The sequence below is a fragment of the Hyalella azteca genome, unplaced genomic scaffold (assembly GCF_000764305.2).
Source record: "Hyalella azteca isolate HAZT.00-mixed unplaced genomic scaffold, Hazt_2.0.2 contig9135, whole genome shotgun sequence".
In the NCBI taxonomy this organism is placed as follows: Eukaryota; Metazoa; Arthropoda; class Malacostraca; order Amphipoda; family Hyalellidae; genus Hyalella; species Hyalella azteca.
This window is the reverse complement of record NW_025939212.1, coordinates 142242-166006: the sequence shown is the minus strand read 5'-3', so window position 1 is coordinate 166006 and position 23765 is coordinate 142242. Positions and strand designations below refer to the sequence as shown.

At 37.6% G+C, this 23765-nt stretch overlaps 4 protein-coding genes across 4 annotated transcripts; all 4 read left to right on the top strand.

The window, feature by feature from the left end:
* The first annotated feature begins 1544 nt into the window (after positions 1-1544).
* Positions 1545-3955, top strand: LOC108676764 (F-actin-capping protein subunit beta). Its single transcript, XM_018164900.1, has 4 exons — positions 1545-1789; positions 2121-2293; positions 2508-2707; positions 2885-3955. The coding sequence occupies exons 1-4, from the start codon at positions 1578-1580 to the stop codon at positions 3134-3136; spliced, it is 837 nt and encodes a 278-aa protein (XP_018020389.1). The 5' UTR covers positions 1545-1577; the 3' UTR covers positions 3137-3955.
* A 1347-nt stretch (positions 3956-5302) lies between these two features.
* On the top strand, positions 5303-8101 carry LOC108676769 (transmembrane protein 141). Its single transcript, XM_018164906.2, has 2 exons — positions 5303-5530; positions 7865-8101. Exons 1-2 carry the CDS (start codon positions 5413-5415, stop codon positions 8083-8085), a joined length of 339 nt encoding a protein of 112 aa, XP_018020395.1. The 5' UTR covers positions 5303-5412; the 3' UTR covers positions 8086-8101.
* On the top strand, positions 8101-13534 carry LOC108676768 (putative GTP-binding protein 6). The gene is made up of 9 exons (XM_018164905.2): positions 8101-8394; positions 9021-9253; positions 9685-9827; positions 10166-10294; positions 10645-10805; positions 10959-11167; positions 11352-11685; positions 12062-12161; positions 13328-13534. The coding sequence occupies exons 1-9, from the start codon at positions 8115-8117 to the stop codon at positions 13467-13469; spliced, it is 1731 nt and encodes a 576-aa protein (XP_018020394.2). The 5' UTR covers positions 8101-8114; the 3' UTR covers positions 13470-13534.
* A 2831-nt stretch (positions 13535-16365) lies between these two features.
* Positions 16366-20688, top strand: LOC108676767 (cyclin-dependent kinases regulatory subunit-like). The gene is made up of 3 exons (XM_018164904.2): positions 16366-16636; positions 19134-19261; positions 19783-20688. Exons 1-3 carry the CDS (start codon positions 16575-16577, stop codon positions 19824-19826), a joined length of 234 nt encoding a protein of 77 aa, XP_018020393.1. The 5' UTR covers positions 16366-16574; the 3' UTR covers positions 19827-20688.
* Positions 20689-23765: the final 3077 nt, after the last annotated feature.

The following is a 23765-nucleotide window of genomic DNA, read 5'->3' as shown; positions in this document are numbered from 1 at the left end:
ATATTCAATTATTAATACACTACAAGCATTGACACAAGGCTATTGGCGTTGTGAGAACTGAGAAGATATTACTTCATAGCATAGCTGCAGCTTTTGCCGGCAGCAGGAATTGAACTATATATGGTTATTAATACACTACAAGCAATCAAGCATTGACACCTATTGGCATTGTGAGAAGATATTACGTCATAGCATAGCTGCAGCTTTTGCCAGCAGCAGGGGCCAGGGATTGAACTATATATGGTTATTAATACACTACAAGCAATAATCAAGCATTGACAGTTATCAGCATTGAGAGAAGATATTATGTCACAGCATAGCTGCAGCTGCTGGCAGCAGCAGGGATCAAACTATATTATACAGTTATTAATACGCTATGTACATTGCCACTGCACCACATGGCTGTATTGTTGTTGCCCCACACCCATGTTTAATCTTCTATTGCTAGTAACGGCGCACAACAAATTTTTTTTCTTTACTTATTACTGTGCAGACTGAAAAATTGAAGACATGAATTCCTGTGCACCTGGCACATCTTCCTGCCTATGGATGGCCATGGATTTGATTTCCTTACGTTGATTTCTCATTCCTATGGCCTTTTCTTGGTTTCTTCAATGAAAAATGAGAAAATGGCCTTTATTGCCTATAATTTTGAAGTCCTCCATGAAATCATCATTTTTGCCTTCAATTTTTAGAAATTTGTGCCAATATTCTTAATTGGCCTAAGGCACTGGCCATTGCATTTCAAATCTTAATTTTTCCTTCTCTACTGCTTTTCTATTGCATAACTTTATTCATGAAATGAAGTTAGTTCAAACATAAGATTTGTAAATGATTAATGTTGCTATCAGAGTCACACTCTGGTAAGATGTTTTTCTAATTATAATAGCTACTCCTAAAACTTATATTTCAAAACACCTATTTGGCTATTTTGTAAATAAATATCAAAGAAGTAATTAAGAATCTGAAAAATTAATAAAAATTGTGATTTAGAAAATGTGTCTGTACAGACTGCAAAAAAAACCTAGCCAACAAGACAGCAATATCTTATGGAACTGTCTCAACAAACTTCTACCAAAACCATTTGAAATGAAGCTACAAAGTAGATGAACAAGTTCTACTGTCAATCATCCATAATAATATCAAGAGCACTACTGATAACAAAAAGATAAAACTTCTGATCTACTACAAAATATATATATAAATCTTGCTAATTCTGATCTATGACATATATATATATATAAAACTTGCTAATTGATAACCAGCTAACCAAGAATATGGTAAGGTTTGACTAATTTGGATGTCTTTACTTTCAAATACTATTAGACAACAAACTAAAAATCATGTTAGTTGAAAGTAAAACCATGAAATGGTATAACAAATTCTCATCACAATAAAAATCTGTGTTTTTTAATGAGCCTAAACCAGAACAATGGCCTCACTGTAGCATGCACTAATAATAAATATAGCACTACTACTTTTTATGTCCAATTGTTATTGTGAACTGTTGCAAGTTGCTAATCTCTTTCAAAATATTTTTGTGCAGTGTATATTCTGGTATATAGATACTTACAAAAATGGAACAACAGTTGGATTGTGCACTAGATTTGATGAGGCGTTTACCACCTCAACATATAGAAAGGAACTTGAGTGATCTTGTGGATTTAGTGCCAGCTCTTTGTGAAGACCTACTTTCTTCTGTTGACCAACCTCTTAAAATTGCCAGGGACAAAAACACGGGAAGAGATTACCTGCTGTGTGACTATAACCGTGATGGAGATTCCTACAGGTTGGTTCAATATATATCAACTGTTTGCTGTTATGAGTCGTGTATGTTTGCTGTTATGAGTCATGTTAAAAAATTGTCTTGACTTAATTTTTCAGATTCATTGTGTAACCATTGTTAATATTGCTTTCTCAGGAATTTGTAGAACCTCTTTTGATTTTCTTAGGCCTTTAAGTGTTAATTAGTATATATATTTATAATTTCCCTGTTGTCTTGTATCTTTTATCTCTCTTCTACAAGATTCAAATCCATCTAGCATGATAAGTTTTTTCTAATTTATTTGTTATTTTCCATTATCTCAATTGCATAGTTAACAATTATATTAATCCCACAGATCACCATGGAGTAATGTGTATGACCCTGCCTTGGAAGACGGTGCCATGCCCTCTGAGCGACTGCGGAAGCTGGAACTGGAAGCTAACCATGCTTTTGATCAGTACAGAGACATGTACTTCGAGGGTGGAGTATCATCAGTCTACCTCTGGGATTTGGAACCTGGCTTTGCTGGTAATGTACAAGAAAAGTTTTCCTCTAAATTAATCTGATTTTCATTATTAACTCCATTATATAATATATTATACTTTCATCTCTGTTGTGCAGATTATGTTATTGCTTGTGAAGTAAACAAATTTTGAATTTCTAGAAGGCATATTATTTGCCTTTTATTGTTTTTCTGTCTATAAGAAAGTTATATTTTGCTATGAAAAATTTTCTCCTTCAGGTGTTATATTGATTAAGAAAGCTGGAGATGGCAGCAAGAAGATCAAAGGGTGCTGGGACAGCATTCACGTTGTAGAAGTCATTGAGAAGAGTAGCGGACGCTCTGCGCACTACAAGCTCACATCAACTGCCATGCTGTGGCTGCAAACCAACAAACTAGGATCTGGCACCATGAACCTGGGTGGTTCTCTTACTAGACAAGTAATTACAATGATTTGAACATCTTGCAAGTTGATATCTGCTAATTTTCTTCTACTACCTTCAACATTTGCAAACATTCTTTAGACACTGATAACAAATTTTTTGAAGCTGAAATAATGTTAGAATTTGCCATTTTGATTACGCATTTAATGTTTATTTTTTTTTTTTTTTGTGCAGTCAGAGCAAGATAACACTGTGTCTGAGGCATCTCCTCACATTGCAAACATTGGACGCATGGTGGAAGACATGGAGAACAAAATTCGCAATACCCTGAATGAGATATATTTCGGCAAAACCAAGGACATTGTAAATGGCTTACGTTCAGTCCAAAGCTTACCCGATCAGAAACAAAAAGATGCTCTGCGCAACAGCATCAAAGAAGCTCTCATCATACGCCAAGCTCGTACCACTTCCCAGCCGTCTGAGTGATCTTACTTTGGCACTTGAAAAACGCTAGCCTCTCTCGCCTTAACCCTTCAATGTGCAAATTTTTGCCAGCATAAAAGAATTTATTCACGGTTTTTTTGCCCACTAAAGAAATTTTTACATTTTAATTTTTATTAAGGGAAGAAACTTAGTTTCTTGTCAAAGATCATTTTCTAGATTTTTTCTGATGCTAGCGTTGCAGGGGATCTGGTACAAATATGAGACATGCCCATAATGCTTCAAAAGCGTTTACTCCAGCACACCGTGCCGGTTTGCTCAGGTCACTCGATGCATTTCAGCTTGTTTATCCGCATGGGTTTCTGAACACAAATAAATATATATACCCAGCAATATTAAAGGAAGCGTGAGCACAAATCTTTTTTTTTAACAAGGGTCTTGCATTGCAGAGGCTTTTTACCTGTTTCCCTGTAGTGCGGTGAATGCACCAATGCTAGGTATCTGTTGCTAGCGCGGCATCGGTGTTACTCTGCTACCTGCTCTGATAGTAGCTCTAGTTCTCATGTTATTCAGAATTATCAAATTTTATATAAACCAACATTTTCATAGGAAATTTTTCCGTTCCTTCTATTGCTTTAGATTTGTTTGTTTTCCCCATATACAGTTGTGTATGTTAACTAACTAGAACGTTTTCTGTTAGTCGATGTTTTTTTTATATTCTGTACTTGATGTTTTCAGACTCCCACTATTTATAATTAATTTTTTTGTAGAGCTTAGGTTGTACCTTGGAATTAATATGCTATTTCTCCTGTTATTCATTTCTTGTGATGCTTGATTTGTGTCAAATCTAAATCTTATCTTTTATGCGTGTGTATTATTGCTCCTAACGCTGTCTGTAAATTATTTGTTTATGAAGAATTATCAAAATTTTGTTTACTGGGAAAATTAAATATTAACAAAGACTTTTGCTAAAGTTACGCCCCAGTAAGTTTCGAACCGATTCTATTGAGTTGATTTGTAACTGACGACAAAGGTTATGTGGCTAACACCACTACTAATGCTTGCACTATTATGCTAATTCTACATCTTGGTCTGAACATTTGAATGATTTTATGATGATAAATTTTCAACAGTAGAATATAAATAATAATTTTCCTATAACTAACCTTGTAGCCAGTAGTATAGTTCATGTATTATGACGTGCAACGTTAGACCCATGGTTGAACCACGTTTAGATAAGTCTTGCCTGACGTCCATTGTTCAGATCGCAAAACTTGTACAGCTAACGTAACTGAGACTCAAACTTTATTATTTTAAACAATCCGTGCGTCCTCGCATATATCGATAAAAAATTTCACAGCCAGCTGAAGCTCAAACCCGAAATTCAATGCTCCAATCTTGGTGATATCGACCACTCCTCTTCGTAAATACACTCAAATCTAAAAATGTTCAAAACCGGGAAGTCTTTACCACAATACCTACTAGTACAGTGAATGAGCGTCCTGCGGTACATTAAGACACCGATGTGCCAAAGTTTACAGAGATGGCCAAAATCATTAAATTGAAGTTCAAAATCATAGTCTTTAATTATCATTTCATTGATATGAGCATGGTAATATTATCAGTATAATTAGTGGCTACATTACATTTTTTGTATATTATACGCTCTCCAACGAGGCACTAATCATGTACAAAGTATGGGGTAGTATAGAGTAACGAATTTTTAATGCTTCTATTTCTTAATCGTATCATGAAACTTATTCGATAGCAGACCGGTACTCCGGGTCCGGTAGCTTTTAATCAGATACGAATTTTCCACCATCAATCCGCCGATACCACCGGCAGACCTAACTTATATAATGATTTTAAAAATTTTCAATTAGAAATTGAGAAATCCTGATTTATGAAGTGAATCTGATGAAATGTGAAAAACTGGCGGTATTATTGCAGATTAACTACATCCAAAAAAAAAGGGTGTTTTTTTTTTTAATTATGTGTTTTTTGGGGTGTAGATTACGAATCTGAAATCCATTTTTGGCGGTCGGCATCGGAAAACCGATTTTTTTCGCGACTTACTAACATGGGGGTTACGTAACTTACGTTACCCACTCACCTTAAAAAAAAAACACCCTTTTTTTTGGATGTAGTTAATCTGCAATAATACCAAACTGGCTGCCAGCTTGCCGTCTGTCTTCTCTCTTCTGATATAATTCAGTACGCTCGTCTCAGACGCATAAGTCTAAGATAAGTAGGCTAGGTAGGCTAACAGATTGAAGTTAATCTCAAATTTTAATAACTAAGTTAGTCCTGTTAGCAGAAGAATGACCGACCGTAAATCAGTGATTTTAAATCTGTTTGGTGATAAACACCCAGGTTTGAATATATATTTGGAATGCGTATCTCGTGCTTACCTATACGGCTTGGCAACTTCAACGTTGAGTGAGTGTTTTTTTTTATTGTCAGTCTCTGTGGCGAATAGGTATAATTGGAGTCATTGACTCATTGGACAGTCGTTTTAATGGTTATTTTTGGAAATGGGAAGTACTGGAGCCTGAGCCCTGGAGGCTGGACTCGCTGGAGCCCCAGCCTGGACTGGGAAGGCGGGAAGCTACGAGCGAGAACTGAGTACCTAGTTTGGGGCACTTTGGGCAAAACAATAAATATTGGATTAAAAATTTGTGAAATGAATGAATACCTAGTCCTAGGACCTAGGCTGTTTTTATTTGAACAATTACCTACCCAACAATAGGTGGAAACTGTCAGGTAACTCAGGTCAAACTAAAAAATTATTAGATATTTTAACTTTTAAACCTAGAAATTACAAATTATGAAATAATATTTGTGCTTACTGCTCAATGCTCATGACCCTAAACAGTCAAGTTAGTGACCACTGACCAATCAAACTAGCAAAGCAGACAGTTCTGCCTAGACTCAAAGGGATGCAGTATAGACCCTGCAATGCAATGGCCTGCAATAACCCTTGCCCACCATAGTGGCAAACCAGTGATTTTTTAGAATCAGCTCATTTTCAATTTCCTCATTTACTCCAGATTTTAACAGATTTCTTATGTACCTATGAAAATTCTGGTATCCAAGATACTTTACTGGTCTACTTATAGGATTCAAAAATGAACTTGAGGAAGAGTCTAAAAAACTCTCTGCTTTGCCACTATGTAGCCCACAATTCAATATCTATCACTATGCCTTTCCGCTTGTAATCATGCTAGAGGGCATATTAGCCTGTGTGAATAAGTGTCTAAAGGCAAAGCCATAGGTGCCATTTCCTTCCCTGGAAATGAATCAATCAGCCAGATAACATCAAGCCGCCAAAGCAACAGCAGTGGGCAAATAGCCAAACTGTTGCGTGCTTGTATTAAACACAGCCTGGCATCTTCGTGACTTTTGAAAATAAGCGCCCAACACAACAGCGCCGTTACATCACAGCCACTGCTTCATCGCTCTCTACTCCACAGGCAGATGCGCAAACTGCCATCCCTATAGCGCCATGCCCCGGCTCTCCCCCTTCGCAGCCAGCAGAAGGCTTTTCTTGTTGCCCGATCAGTAATGCACCTGGCGCGATAGAGGGACCTAACCTAACCTAACCTGGCGCACAACTGATCAGCAATTGAAGAAAGCCTTATGGCTGCGAAGGGGGAGAGCCGGGGCATGGCGTTAATAGGGATGGCAGTTTGCGCTTTTGCCTGTGGAGTGCGGCGGGATTACGCCAGTCCTGCAAATAACAGAGCAGGTTCACGGTGATCCGGCGTGGTCTGCGGCCAGTAAGGCTTACGGCGTGTGTAAGAAGTTACAGTATGGGGTAAAATTCTGTGGAGTAGGACCTGTTGACAATTGACTATTTGATTCAGCAGGCTGTGGAGTGAGGTAGGTGTTGCTTAAAATTGGTGTGGGGAGATGACTCAGTTAACTACAGCTTCTTGGGTGTGAGCTGAATTTAGTTATTGCATTATAGGGTAGGCGACAGGTGTTGGCGCTAGGGCTTGTTTATGAGCTAAATTTGTGGTGTAGGCTGTAGGGCTGTGCTCTCGACTCAAAAAGCAAAAAGGAACTCTCTCAATCTCTCTGCTATTTCAAGTCTTAGAGAGGTGGAAAATATGGCAAGGTCATCTGCATAGAAAGCCATAGATTGTTAACACACATTTGTTTGAACAGCTCCTACATATTTACAGTGCTAGATTTCAAACATAACAATGTTAGCAAGTACCTATACATTAGATTTGAGTTTGACAGCAGATATACAAATTATATGGCATAAAATGCCATGAATCTTACCCATGTAGCTCTGGCAATGTCAGAAAGTTCTAGACACAACTTGGAAAGTAGAAATTTTCAGCACCTGTTTTCAAGGATGTATTAAATTGCTTTCATTGAGTTACTGGGTTGAAAGCAGTGTATATCTGCCAAGTGGCAACTTTGTTATTATTGCATTAGTAAATCATTGTACAGAAAGGGAAAAAATATCCAAAGATCTTCAGCAATGCAACAATATCAAAATTTGTCTTTTGGAGATCATAATATCATAGATGTCTGTAAATTTTCACTGCTAAACTTTCTTGGGTAGAAAACGTAAATCTGTGTTTTATTATTTTATATGACAAAATCCCAAGTTAAAAATGATTTCTGAGACGACTTTCAAATAAATGTGTTATGGAAGGTGTTGATCAGTGTATATATAACTTGTCACATTTCAGTATTGCATTTTTTAACTTTCTTACTTAACATTATTCCAATAACTTATCATAAAATTGTTTTCAGGTTTTGCTTGTAGCTTCAGTGCTCAACGTTTACTCTCAACTTCTCTGCCATATTCAAGAAACGGGCAACTGCTGGTGTCAGCTCTGATTGCTGCTGGCACAGCTTACAAAGTATCCACTACCCGAACTCTAGCCTGCCAAGAAATGTGGATGAAAAATGAAGAAAACCATAGAAGCCAGTTAACTCTTTCCTCTGCATCAGACAGTAGTTCTATTTCATGATCTATAGCTTTTGTATCAATAGTGAATTTATGTTATTAGATTTTCAAATCGTTCATTATTGTACCATAATGGTTATGTCAAAATGCATATTGTCTTGGAGAATGATCAGGTTTGTTATAAAACCAAAAAGTTGCACTATCATCTCCCCATTCGTCTCAGCATTGCCACAATGCTTAGCTGGGCATCATTACATAAGCAGTTCCTGCGGCACTTATCGAGAAATGAAGAAGAATTTTGGATACAGGGTGTCACCAGACCATAGGAGCAACATTACTCCTGGCAATCGACCTGAATCTGAATTGTCAAATGGTAATATATATCAAATCTTGATGTAATTTGTTACATGAATGACCTAAAATAAATGTTTTGACCAACTCAGGTAGGTATTGTGTAATGCACGCCCAGGTAATTTTCAGGCATGCAGGCATCAGGCTGTATTAATTGCCAAGGAACAAACAATTTTTGTTTTATATTCCATATTGTATCATAACATGCAGTTATTTTCATCCTATCTTGAAGTATGAAAGGTCTAAACACTAATGAGCTCTTCTGTCGCATACAATGGAGAGCTGGCTCTTACATATGTCACATTCATGAAAAAAGTATATACAATATAACAATTGTCCTATCCAATTTTATCTTTGTCAATAGACTTGTTAATTAAAAGGTAGCTGATTTGGTTAATTTTGTTTTTCACTTAAAGTTAGGTTTAATACAATATTTTAAATTTAAATTTTCTCTCCTATATTAATCAAATATAATTTAATCTATCAGATGGTTGCTTAAAATTTGTATAATAAAAAGTAAATGAATGATAATTTGCGTGAATAAGTAAATAGCTTGGAATTGATTGTATTTTGCTGTGATTTTGAATTGCAGTGTCTATATATGGACAATTTACTTTCAAATAAATATACCTCCTTTTTTAATTGCAGCTGACAATGATTCCCTGGTTCTGGATGATGCTCAGTATGCAGCTCTGCTGCATGATGCAGAGAGTTTTGGGGCTGGAGTGGTGAGCAAGGCTTCGATCAAGGGAGGAGTGATGGTGGTGTTACCCTGGGTGAAGTGGGGACCTCGACAGACACTAGTGACATGCCCTGAGCGGGTGCTGGATGAAGCTGCCGCACTTATTGGTTCCCTGGACAATGTAACTCTCATTAACAAGGTAAATTATTGGCTATTTGACCATGGTTATTATGAGCAATTTTTGTGTGGTTATTTGTGCTGTCTAGAGTTGATCATTTTAAATCTACTCATTTGTATCTTAAACCTCTAGGCTTCACATCTAGTTTTTGAAAACATAAACTCTAATGTAATATCTTCTTTTCTGTGAAGCAATTTTTTCTGTATCATGTTCCACCACAAGAAGCATTAAGCATTAAATTATATTTCTTTAAAGGAATTTAGCCTCAATGTATAGATGTTGTTCTAAGTTACTATTGTTACATATTCAACCCTCAACAGACTGCATAATTTTACAACCTTATAATCTTACAAAGATTAAGCACAGTTATCCCTATGCAGTCCAACAATGGTTAAAGTGAGAAGTAAAAAATTAACAAAATGAGTGTTTTATCTTTGCACTTCCTCGTGCAGTCTGTGGTGAAGGTGCGTTATATATCCAAGAGCATAGTCTTTGGACCAGGTCAGCTTGAACAACTGAAAGCTTGTGTTGCTGATCTGCCTGTGCTCGCAGCCCTTTTTGTTGCAGTGGACCGCCTTTCTAGAACCCAGATTCGGTAAGAACATGATTTTTAACTATTTTCTGAAAATTAATCATTTACCTTGTACATTTAGCATCATTTTTACAAATTTGATCTTTATAGCGCATTTTCTCGTTTATGGAAAAAATCCACTATTGTGCTCGCCATGTCCGTCCGTCTGTCTGTCCGTCCGTGACTTCACGTTTTCGTCGACGGGAAAATGCGCGCTCTGTCACTCACTGCAGTGAGTGCTTAGTTATATTTTTTCATTGTTTTGAGCAATTTCTGAAAAGCTATATTTGTACTGGGCTATTAGAAGTAATTTTCTAAATCTGGGAATAGTTTGTTATTAAACCTGAATTCTTTTATTTCAGAACTCTGGAACGTGAGCTTGGTGTGCGAGTCGTTGACCGCTACTGGGTTGTACTCTCTATTTTTCACCAGCATGCAAAAACCGTAGAAGCTCGGATGCAAGTTGCTCTTGCTGAACTCCCTTACCTCAGGTAGATGAGTAAAATAAAATTTTATTTAGATTCCTATTAAAGAGCAAAAAAATTAATCTTTGGGACATTACATCATCTAATGACAATTGCAAACCTCAAAATGGCAGAAATTTAAAATTCTTGCAAGTACCTGAAATGACATGAATTGAAAACTTCACCAATATATGATTAGTACGTTAACTAATCTTATCAGTTTGTCATTGACTTCGTGCAGGTATCTTTATTCCTATTTGGCAGCATTTAATCTTGCCATTGAGCTGAAATTAAAATTGAATAATGAGTTTATGTGGATGAAAAAGTGGCCTGTGGCCTGGTTTCCTTATGTAAATCATTTTATGTCTCACTTACAGATCTATGACAAAGCTAAGCACTGAACAGAGCCTCATCGACCAGCGTATCCGTCTATTGCAAATGTCTTTGAACAAACTATTGCGTCATCGCATGCTAGTCAGAAACCGTCGCAAGGTCTCCGACCTGCCGTCTGTAGCTGTTGTTGGGTACACAAATGCTGGTAAATAGAAACTGATTTGTCCTCACTGAAACCGTTAAAACATAGTAAAACCTTTCTGTTTTAGGAACTCAAACTACCTTCCTAAGAAAATGGTTTGAATATATTTACTTGAGAGTTCTCATTACCTATCCTTGTTCTGCCTCACTTCCTTAGGCAAGACTTCCCTCATCAGTGCGCTGTGCGCTGATGGAAGCATCCAAGGTCGCGATCAACTTTTTGCTACTCTGGACGTAACGGCCCACGGTCTATCACTGCCTTGTGGGGTGCGCTGTGTACTGCTTGACACTGTAGGCTTCATCCAAGACTTGCCTACTGAACTTGTCGCCTCTTTTAATGCCACGCTCCAGGATGCTGCTCAGGCTGTTAGTTGGCGGTTGAAATTATTTTGCCAGGAACAGTTGTGATATAATTTTTAAATTGAGGGTGTTGATACCGTTTGCGTTGGTTTCCTATTGCAAAGAACCCAATTTGAGCTGTGTTTCATTGATGTAATATGAAATAGAATGTAGTTATTCATGACTTTTGAAGATAATTCTCATATTACAGGATGTGATCATCCACGTGCGAGACTTAAGCCATCCTGATCGTTTACTTCATCATACGACTGTGATGGCTGCACTATACTCCATCGACTTGCCACACACCACGCCAATTATAACTCTGGATAACAAAGCAGATCTCGCTCCAGATTTAAGAGTATCTGAAGCTGAGCAGCCTTGTACTTCTTTCTTGCTGGACGACAAGCAGTACGAGAAATCGTGTCGTCTCAAAGGCCACAAAGATGCTGAGTCGCATACAGCGAATTTATACCTACTGCATCAATTGCAAGATCATTACTCCTCCACTCCGGCACTTGCTGTGTCTGCTACGACTAAACAAGGTCAGCTTCAGTCCCTGGTGTGACTTGGAATGATAACCTGTAAATTTGGCTGTATAATAATTTAATAAATCAAGATCTCAAAATCACAAGCACTTTTTAATGAGGAGAAATGTTTCTAATTACATCATTACCTTTTTATCAAGAGACATATCCTGTAAGTAAATAGAAATTGAACATCAACCTGTTGAAGGCCAGCTCTGTACGTATAATGCAACTTCTCGGATATAGGTACTCATTCCGTCATCATGGATATAATCATCTCCTCTAATTCGATTTTAAACTATTTGTTTAGTTTGTTATAATTAACCGTTATGGTGTCATATATCGCACTTTTCTGGCTTCATATCGTGTATTGTTTTTTTTTTTTTTTTGCCAGGTTTGGTGCCGGTAATTACTGCCCTAGAAGAACAGCTGCTAAGAGTCACGCAGAGGAAACTTTTTCGAATGAAATTGCCAACTGGCGGGCCTCATCTAAGGCAAGTGCTCAGAAATTTGAACTAGTCTTTAATATATACATCTTTTGATGCCGGACTGCAAAAGTTGTTCAGTTATTAAAAGTATTTTTTCGGTTAGTAGAGCCTTTCTATATATCAGAGTAATGAATTTCTTTTTCTTGTCAATTTTGTACACAAAAAGTTCGTTTCTTCATGTGCTTTTTATCCCTTTTAATTTCATGTTTGGTGTTGCACTTAACGCTTGAGCAAACCCACCTGATTTAAGACTTGTGAATAACCTCTTATAGGGGTAACATCTAGGGTAGACTAATCTAACTGTAGACGCCATGGATGTGAAAACCTCTTGCGGCACTCTTAATTCTTATAATGACTGGATCTAGGGTAACATCTAACTGTAGACGCCAAGGATGTGAAAACCTCTTGCGACGCTCTTAATTTATAATGACTGGATCTAGGGTAACATCTAACTGTAGACGCCATGGATGTGAAAACCTCTTGCGGCGCTCTTATAATGACTGGATCTAGTGGAATATCTCCCTGTAGACGCCATGGGTCAACATTTTCACCCCGTACACAAAACACAATTAATGCTATATATTGTTTGCTTGCTCGTTGACATGATCGTGTGTATGAAGCCTGATACCGTAAACTTGCAGACAATTTTCGAGAGCGGATCAACAATACCTATCACGTTGGGATATTACAAGGACGTGAAATGTTACATTTTAGAGTTGGAATTATGAGACATCGAAAAATAGTTGCTGGAAGGAAAAAATCGAGTTTCAATTCGATTCGAATTGCGCTGTAATTTGGTTCGCTTTATGAGAAAAGGAAAAGAATTTATATTTCTTAAATTTCTCTGATTCACATCACTTGAGTTTGAAATGCATTATGGAAGCAGGGAAGAAGGCTTTTTAACAGGAATGTCATTCTCATGTCCACGAAGATAATCTATCCTGCTGAGCTGATCTTTTAATTTTTTGTTATCAAAACTGGACTTGACCTCCCCTTCTCTGGTGCCAATATTGCCGGTATTTCAACTACTCTCTCATGGGATGTCGATTTCATAAATATTACTTCAACTCTTTGCCAATTTTGTGTTATTTAATTTCTGGTCTTCTGGGGTATTGAAGAAATTTATTTTCTTAATTTCCTTGCTATTAACACGGAAATAATTGTGTTGGCAGGGCGCTGCGCAGCGTTGCTGGAACCCCCAGAGAGACGCCTTGTCCCGATGATGCCAACTTGTGTGAAGTCGTTGCTGCGCTCACTGAAAAACAGTTCGCTCAGTTTAAGAAGCTCTGCTCGTCCATAAATAGCAACTCCTGAAATATAATTGTACGACTGCAACTTTCTATAATGCATCTATGTGTATAATTATACTGTTATGTAAATAATAATGAGCGATTTTCCTTTACCAAAGATCCAATTTCAGTGTTTGGTCAAGTCCAGGCAGAAAATGAAATAAAACTTAAGCTGGTTGCTATCTTGCAGCTAATTCGTAGTTCGTAGTACCTATAGTGTGTTTTATTGTTTCGTGATGGTTAGTTAGCATGTCGACAATGAACGCTTAAAAATTTAAAATTCTGGGCGTACATCACCGATGAGCCTGCGCTCCACTTTCCAACTGTGGCAACTCATTGTCCTGTACGTCGTATGTTCCAGGATGCTGTAAGCCCATTTTCATTGAACATCACGCAAGTAATTTTAGTTCATTGGCCATAGGTGCAATGCGCACAGTGACAATGCAACGCGAGTAACCTGCATTTAAAATAATCATAACAGCACTGTGAGCGATGATGATGAGCCGGCTAAGCCTGATGCCATTTTTAACATCGCGGAATTTTCACAGCATGCTGAGTCTCAGATTGACTTGTTAAACAATTTTTGAGATTAATGTGTTCTGTTCTTGATGGATGAGAATGAAACATTTTGCTTGCGACAATGCATCTTAAAAAGCGTGTTCCGGCTTTATTGAAATGTTCTTTCAGAATTATCAGATTGGTCTCTGGTGTGAATTTTTGGGTTATTAGTGACTTGATGGCTGATGGGAAAATAAGAATTTCTCTTTATTGATCTGCGCTAAATTTAGATACCTCAATTTGCAGTGACATGATTCTTCATTGAGCCAAGCAAAACTTTTTTGGTTATGCTAATCGATCAAAAACTAGTTTTTCATTTGTCATTAAGTTCTTCTTATCTCTCTAGCTTATCTTTAAATTAACTTTTAAATCGATAACTTTGAGGTCAGAGTTAGTTTGAGTCACCGGCTAATTAAACAAGTTGCATCATATTAATGTTAATTATGTATGACTAATGGAATCTGCATACACTGCAGTCGTACTCCACAGCCCGCTTATGTTTATCTTGTAAAAGGAACATATACGTCATTGTCTGTGAAAAATTATTTTTTTAATTTTTACAGTTCACGGTTCGTTTATTTCTCCATTTATAATGTAAAAATATGGCAGTTTTTCGAAACTTGCAATAAGTTTTCATAAAATCATTTCACGATTTTTGCAAGATGACGAAAATATTCCGCTACATTTGTCCGGATAGTTTGAATGATGAAAACGGCTTAATTAATTGTTTTGACTGTTTGTTGTTAACATCTGCCAATGTGGTGAAATTTGATTATTCAAAAACACCACTTCAATACTTGAAATAGCGTTTATATACATTTTCTATTGTTAATTATCGAAATTTGCGCATGGTAAATGTATCACACCTTGACGAATTTGTAAAGAAATTCGTTCATTGGATGGTGATTCAACACGACAACACGTGCTGTACAGATTTTTACTACCTACTATTTGTTGTGCTCTTAGACTCTTAGTTATCAACGAAATATTCAACAATTTAATATTGGCCAGGCTGCAACTGATTAGTTTCGAAGATGGTTTAAGATTATTCCTAAATCCTGATCAAGCAGGAACAGATTGGTGGTACAGTGCACAGTGGTACTACGTTCCTAGGCTAGAGGCTTAGAGCTAGACTCTTCATCAAGTTCAATTTTGATTTTTGAGTTCTATAACTATAAGTACACCAACAAAGTATCATGGCTACCTACCAGCTACGGTGAGCTACCACCTACCAGCCTACCACGTTATACCACTGATAATACCAGGCTACCAGCATCATCATAGATAAAATATTGTTTTAAATCTTGAGTAAATCAGGAAATTATAGTATTTTTTATGTGTCACCATGACTTAACTGTTAGTTAGCTGTCAGTTAGCATTGATCTAGATTCTAGACAGGCTGAGGGAGGCTGAGACAGCTGACAGCCAAACTTCAAAAATGCTTCATATACATAGGTGATAGGCTGGAAACTATGCTTTGCCCACTGCCGGCCACTATGCTTACTGCTTAGTGCTTACTGCTTACCCAGTTACCCTTAGCCTCTTAGGCCTTACCAAGTTACCAGAGGTTGAAGTTCCAATGCCACACTAGACCAAGTCAGGAAAAGATCTACTCTGTGAGCCGCGACTGGATTTTTTGAGCCGCAAAATAATGAATTTTCAAGCCGTAAGTCTATTTCTCAAGCCGTGGAAAGCCATTCTTGAACCGCGAAGTTGCGAAATCTTGGCGGCGATGGCACGCGCGCAGCGCCGCCAGCGCGCGATCACGATTCACGAATAAGCTCAAATTTTGCCCTAGAAACAGCAGTTAAACATTATTCCCTTAATTTCCTTAATTCACATGTAGTTTAGCTCATGCTAATGCCTACCTTACGTCTTACGATATTGCAAAAATATAACACAGTTTTACAAGAGTCTGAGAGGCGAGTTCAAGATCTTCATCTCTTGCTGCTGTCACAGTTTAACATATACGTTATACGTGTATGACGAGAGCGTAGTACTAAATCGCGGAGGCGCGGACTTTCATTGCAACTGATTTCCGGACAAGCTTCGCTGCATCGTAATCCATCCAACGTACCGGAAACCTTACTTTTTTTTCTAAATAGTTGGCTGAAGACTGAGAAATATATTAAATGCAAGAATTTTAATCTAAATGTGTTGGCAAGATCTTGTGAAGGCGAAAATTTTGCCGATAATGCGTCGCCGTAGGTCTTTAAATCTTCGTTCACTCTCTGCACAGTGGCTAGCACACTGCCTTTAGTGCCTTCTATTATTATTCACCAAATTAAAAAGACCAACAAGATAATACTGTCTTAGACTAGAGTGTAGTTTACTAAGTTCAGTAGTTGAATCTATCAAAGTAACCCTTTTCCACTCTTGATTTTTTTTTTTCAGAGGAGTGAGAGCACTAATGACTAATGTATTGAGGCCTTGAGGTTGAGCAAGAATTTTTGGATAAATTTAGTAAATAATCTGAATAAGTTATTTTGAATTTTTTTCTTCAGGAAGTTGGTACTTTTTTCATTGAGGCCAAAGTAAGCATTGATCAATCACTCATTTTGGAAAGGTCAAAATGAAGTCAGCAGATCAAATCCAGTATTCTGACAAATACTATGATGAAAAGTATGAGTACAGGTAAGACAATTTGCTATCTCCTGTGCCATAATTTTTTAATTTTTAGATCAGAGCAAATTTGTATTGGAAACTGTAGCATAGGTTTAAGAAATTAGGAAACAATGAAATATGCATTAGAAGAATCTTTATGTAGATTGTCGAGACAATATCTTCAATTATGCAGGTTTGTACGGGTCATGGAAAACCTGGAAAGTCATGGAATTTGATTTTTCATATTCCAGACGTGGAAAGTCATCGGATTTCATTTCAGGTTATGGAAAGTCATGGAATTTGCAAATAGAAGAATAAAAAAGAAGTGTTTTTCTGTGCTGCATGTGTTTACTGTTTGTGTACTATGTGCAGTCTTGTATTTCCTGCATTCTGATTGATTCTGCAATCATGTGAGCTTGGTCACTGAGCTCAATTGCATTTGACAACTTTTTTATGTGCAGTGGCAGCGTTCCATCTTCAGCGTGCAATATCTACATCACCATGCCTAGAAAGTGTAAATTTAATGACTTGTGGTTAAGAATTGCAGCTTCTCGTGACTGGTTTGCTCGCCATCCAAAACATGAAGGTATGAGGCAGCAAACTCACAAAGTTAGCTAAGCAACACAGTGAAGAGAAAAGCAAGGTGCAGTCATGCAGTTCCAATTTGTGGTCTGCTGACAGCAATGCTACTGCAGTTTCCTGCTCCAAAATCTGCACAGATGTGGATGGTGTTGTTGTTGTAATTGCCATTCTGGCAGTGGCGACTAGGGAGGAGGGGTTATAGGTCAGTTTTTCCGGGCACTCGGTACCACTGGTAGTTCTACAATCATCACTGGCTTGCTGACCTGCCAAAACCATTTGATTGCATTACACAACACCCTGGACAAGCCAGGTACTCATTTATCAACCATAATTGGATGAATGGCTGAGTTGACCATGAGCTGAGCTTCCCGGTAGAACTTGTCCTCAGTGGGACTCGAACCTAGGTGCTGGGTGCGAGAGACAGAGTCTCTCACCACTGCACCACCACAGCTTGTGTTGCAGACGAGATGTGCAACTTTAGAGATGAATCACAACATTGCAGTGAACTGAACACACTGTTTCAAGCATTTACAACTTCTGATCAACTGGACACTTTTTGGCATGCCATTCTGTCAAAGAGCACCTACAACTTACAAGAAGCTCCGGAATGTAGTGCAGATGCTCATGCTCATGTCTCATGGCCAAGCCACGGTTGAAATTGGGTTTTTGTTCAACAAGGAAATCATGACGCACAACATGAAAGAGCAAACGGTGGTTGCCCTGCATGCTGTGGTTGATCATGTTGCACATGTTGGTGGCCTGGACAAGATGACCATCGCCAAGAAGATGCTGCTTGCAGCTGGCAGTGCCAAAACAGCCTACAATAATTATTTGGCGGAAGAGAAAGAGCAGAATGCAGAGGCCCAGAAAACCCAGAAAAGGAAGGCTTTGTTGGATGAGCTAGATCAACTGAATAAGAAGAAAAGGCATACAGAGGAGGGCATCAAGGCCCTTGAGCAAGCAACAGATAAATACTGTCAACTGGGGTTACTTTGGCCACCAGGGTGACTTTGGCCAATGTTCATTTGTTTCTGCTGTAGTTGTGTTATGTTTTGAAATAAAATGTTATCTAATGTAGTTTCTTTCTTATCTATTGATTGAAAACTGTTTTGTTTCATTAATTGTATATCCTGCTTGACCTATACAAACTGAAAATGGCCAAAGTCACCCCAAATTTGGCCAAAGTCAACCCAGTTGATGGTATGCAGAAACAATGGAGAGAAAGGGGGATTTGAAAATTATTGCAAAGTTCAACGCCATGAGGCGATCTTTGAAAACAAAGCAACAGGAGTTAGGCACTCTTCAACTGAACATTAAAGAAAAAGTTGATGAAGTAGCTGCCAGTTGAATGTTAGGATAGTGGTGTTGAATAATGTTCTGAACTGTATTGATATTATCATGTACAACTTGTGTGCATTACTCAATTGATATTTGTTATGATTTGACACTATTGAATTCATAATAATAAAAGTGTGGGCTTGATATTCAGATATGTAATTTTTGTTCCTCTGTGTCTGCCCCATCTATGCATTAACACATTTGCTATTTATCTACTGTTGGAGATGAAAGAATATGCAAGGTTAGTCTTTCATTCATGCTAAACCTGTCATATACAAACGAGTCTTGGAAAATTATATTGATGGTCATTGAAAGTCATGGAAAAGTCATGGAATTTTTTTTCTAAATACCAGCACAAACCCTGCTTATATTGGCTAATAAAAAATGACTTTCTCATGAATTTCACGTGCAACACATGCATAGAACCACTCGTGCATCAATAAAGGCTTCAATGTACAATAAAAATTGTTGCACCTTAATTATCATGACACAACATTGAACTTTCTTCCTTCACAATCTTTTATTCTTTCTCATCTGTAGATGATCCTGAAAATTTGTTTTCTTCCTTAAGGGATAATTGGGACCTAATTTTAATATTTGCTTCCAGACATGTCATCCTACCTTCAGACATTGCAAAGCTGGTACCCAAAACTCATCTTATGTCAGAGACTGAGTGGAGGAACATGGGAGTGCAACAAAGCCCAGGCTGGGTGCACTACATGATCCATGGTCCTGGTAAGTTGATTGTAGTTAGATATGTTTATGCAATTTTAAGTCTTCAGGCTTTACTCATATTTAGATTGTGTTATCAATATACTGGCTGTGACTACAAAATTAGCCTAATTCTTCAAGGTGATATAAGAATCAAGTTTAGATATCTTCTGTCTACCAAGATGGTAGACAAATATACATGCTCAATAAGTTATCTAATACCTATAATTCTCAAGTTGCTCTTAATTATTCTTTGAGAATCTCAGTTTTCAAAAGTGCTATCTATGTACAAGCTGGCTTGAGCTCCAGTGATGTGCATATGTGACTCTTGTTTTAGATAAAGTGGATAGCTGATAAGTAAATCCTGCTTTAGCTTTTATCTCATTAAAACTTCTATTTAACATTTGACATTCTAGCATTTTCTATCAAGCAAATTAAGTTCATGATGTAATGTGTCACAGAATTATTGAATTTTGAACATGGCTTAGACTTTTTTATGGTAAAATTGTTCCTTGTTTACCCTGGTATCCATTTTTTTTTTGCAGAACCGCACATTCTCCTGTTTCGGCGCCCACGAACAGACTTATAAATGCTTCTCGTGGACATGTGCAAGTGCCTTGAGAGAAAATGCATCTCTCATCTGCCACTTTTGTGGTGTCTTCCTTTTTTATAATCTCAACATAGTGATTGAATTTATACCAGAGTGTCTCAACATTGGTTTTTTTATGCATATTAATGCTTCTTACTCTGTCTTGGGATTGGTTGTTCTTCCTCAAAGTGTTTGTATTTACCTAATCAATTAGCACTGTTACATTTATTTCCAAACTGTTATTGGCTTTCACTGCGAAGAAAGTTGTAGCAGAATGTTTTCCTATTTTGGTTTACCATTTTTATCCTGAAGTATTGCAGACTAGAACATCATTGTAAGCTTATCCGTTTGCCTCGAGTTTTTGTGGGATGACGTGCCCTGAATTTATCAGGCTGCGTTAGTTACATTTGCTTTCCTTCATTTGTATGGCTGTAATGACAGTTTGCACTGTTGCCGTCTCATTTTCTAATCGCATCCTTATAGTATCTTGTGTCTCTTGAATTTATTATATACTCTCCAGGAAATATATTTGTGTCTTGTTTCGACATACATTATGCAGTACACGGAGTTTTAACAAGTACATAACAACTTAGAATTATATCTTGGTTTGCTCCTCTAAAAATCTTGAATTGTCTCCGTATTTTTTTTTTTTAATCTTGTAAAGACAAGAAAAAAAGCTGCTGCCACATTCCTTGAATGTTATGCCAGTTAGCTTTAATTCTTCTAATGGTGTGAAAGAAGCTCTGAGAAATAACCCATGCCGTCGCCATCTGGAGAGTAGTCTGGGACGGTGCAGACTGCAGAAGGAATTTATTTCAATCTGGTATTTCAATCGAACGAAGAACTTACCAACAGTGTTTCTGAAAATACAGTAATACATACATATGTATCCTAAAAATAGAACAACTAGAACAATGACATCAGTTTCATGGAATCGCATTCTATTTTCTATGGCCCTGCAGGGTTTCAGTTGCGTAGTGCACATTCAAAAATTAATTTATGCTTCAATCCATTGGTATGTTTTTGAGGTAGAAAATGATCCATTGACACCTGCTTGCAGAACTTCATCTAGGAACACTTCCTGGGCTTCCCGCCGCAGAGCTCATGACTGTGAATCCAAGTTGTGGAGTTACATGACACGAATGCGAGAATTCTTCCGTACATCTTCTCTGTTTTATGATGGTGGCTAACTTCGCGTGTAAGCAACCGTATGTGAGAATTTATTCGTTTATACTAAGTTTACCCGTCTCATTTTTGTCCCTGAGATGCTGCCTTCTCACCTCGCCACGTTTTGCGCGATGACGATTTTAGTTTTCCACCCATGCGAGTGATTATTGATTTACGAAATTCTAAACTTTTCACCTTATTGAAGATTGAAATTAAGTGATTTATGGTGTCGGATAGCTTCATAGTTGATGCACTGGTGAACTACTTTACTAAATGTGTTACTTTGATATCCACGCAACCATAACGTTTTTAAATATTTGTTTTAACATACCGTTCTTACATTATTTTTGTGTTCTTGACTAATTGAGCAATTCTTTTTCAAGATCATATAAATATGTATAAGGCTCAGTAAGGTACTTATTTGTGTAGCTTTACGCGAAGATTATGAAATCTCTCTTGTTCATGTAAGCATTCATGATAGGTATGATGAAGAAAATTTCATTGCCTTCAAAGTGATCGCTTAATAAATATTTTTACGGCCATTTTGTTTAATTATTTTCCTATATGTATATAATTCTTTTTACATGTCAATGAAGTCTAAGAATTATCAAACAGTATAGGTATTGGTTTGTTATTGTTATTGCGGTTTTATAAAAGCAAGAATATTTTTTCGTGATTTGTATGAATTAAAATCGTCAAATCAATACGCCAGAGAACTGCACTCAATACATCCGTTTTATAAAAGTACATGATGTATTTTTTAGGGAGTTCCAGTTTTTGACGCTTTGCCGCTGTAAGTACATGAGGAATTTAGTTGGGGTGCGTGCTGACCTCCGGTCAAGACATTTAGATCGGGCATTCAGGCTGCATAAAGATGGAGAAAAATCTGGTCATAATCGTCAGTTTTTGAACCGTAATTATTAATCTAGAATCATAATAGTCAGTTATGAAGAGATCGTGTTCAAAAGACCGGATCCCTTGTGGAATCGTCACGAAAATACATGAATCGGCAACAGGCCATGGGCCTATTTCTTCAGTGCCTACACTTCTATTCTAGTCTATTCCGTACTGAATCTTTTATTGAATGAGAGTAAAACGAATTAAAAGTTCACATCGCACTCGGCAGTAAGAAGAGATCAGTTAATTAGTATTCACTACTGGCCTAATATGCTAAAACATTTAGTTAACATGTCAACATCCTAAAAAGCGAAAACGATGTACTAAAACATTCGGCACGGTCACTTTTGCCTTCCCACCCTACCCTCTATCGACCCTCCACTCCTCAAGACCCCACTCTTCGTCTCTTATCATTTTCCTCCTCTCCCTCAACCTAAAAACGTTCTCCAAATATCTCTTAACATTCTCAAACATAACTGTAGTTGCTACCTAAGCTAGACGGGACGACTGATGTGGGATGAGGCATTGCTTGTTTCAAGCTGGTGTGGCGAGATGAGGCAAGTAAGAACAGCTGCATAGGTATTAGACTGACTATTTCTATTGCATGTAGAGGGTTGGCATTGGCTTTTGGGCTGATTTAAGAGTCAAATTTTTGGGCTACGGCAGCGCTCCCAGCTAGACCCACAACCATTGACATCCGCTCTTCGCTTGCTCTCTCATACGTCATACCCCACTTCGTTAATCTCATCTCACTCATTCAGAATCATCTCCATCATAGACTGCCGCTCTCTCTCATACGCCCCACATTCCATCAACAAGTGCACCACAGTTTCCTTCTCATGACTCATTCCCATCACACATAAAACATTAATCTTCCCTCCTCTCATTCCACCTGTACGTACGTCCATTCACACCAAGCGCTCCTGCCCTCACACAAAACAGAAGGTCGTCACACCCATGGTTGAACTAGTATAAGGTTGACCCATCAGAAGCCCATTTTTGCGGATGTAGCTTATTGTTCGCCTGTGACGTCACTGATCTCAGTGACGTCACGAGCAATCGAGCATTAACCAATCACCGAAATGCGATCAAACCAGACGACCAATCAGACATGGGAATGACGGGTTTCTTTACGTTTGTCGATCTACGTGACGTAACAAGAAAGCTGAACTGAAAGACGGAACTTCTCGTGGGTCAACCTTATATGGTTCAACCATGGTCACACCTACCACCATCATACATGCATTCATATTTTGGCATCGCTTACACCTGATATATATACAGTTTTAGATTGTCCTTTCCCTCCATTCCTTGCATCTACACCTTCAGCTCGTAGTTTTTCACTCGCTCTTTTATTTCTCTTTTCTACGCTTTTTCATCCCACTATGTACCTATGAATAAAATAAAAACAAGCCAAATGGTAATAAATAATAATATTATTATTCATTGTCATTATAATTATGAAGTAACATTATATATAAAAAAACTCATAAATTTCTAATTTTCGATCGATCTTGTCATTTGTAATGGTTCTATTGTTTACTCGTTAGTAGTTAGTGGAACACTCGTTGGTTCCACTAACTCATTCGTGCTGCTTGGACTAAATTTCGATTTTCTTTGATCGGAATGATATGAAAGTAAATAAGGAAAAATGTTACAATTCGGTAGGTGAATGAAACCGAATGTCAGGTTATAGAGGGCTTAGCCGCAATTTAGTGAACTGCTTCCCTGTTCGCATAATTTACAATTGTGTTTATAACCTCCATCGTATCTTCTATAAAAGACACTTCCTTGTCGGTCAATTTTTGAACAGCTTTTCCCCATGCGTCGAAGTTGAAGTTCGAACTTAAAAAACGTCAGTAGGTGCGTGGCATT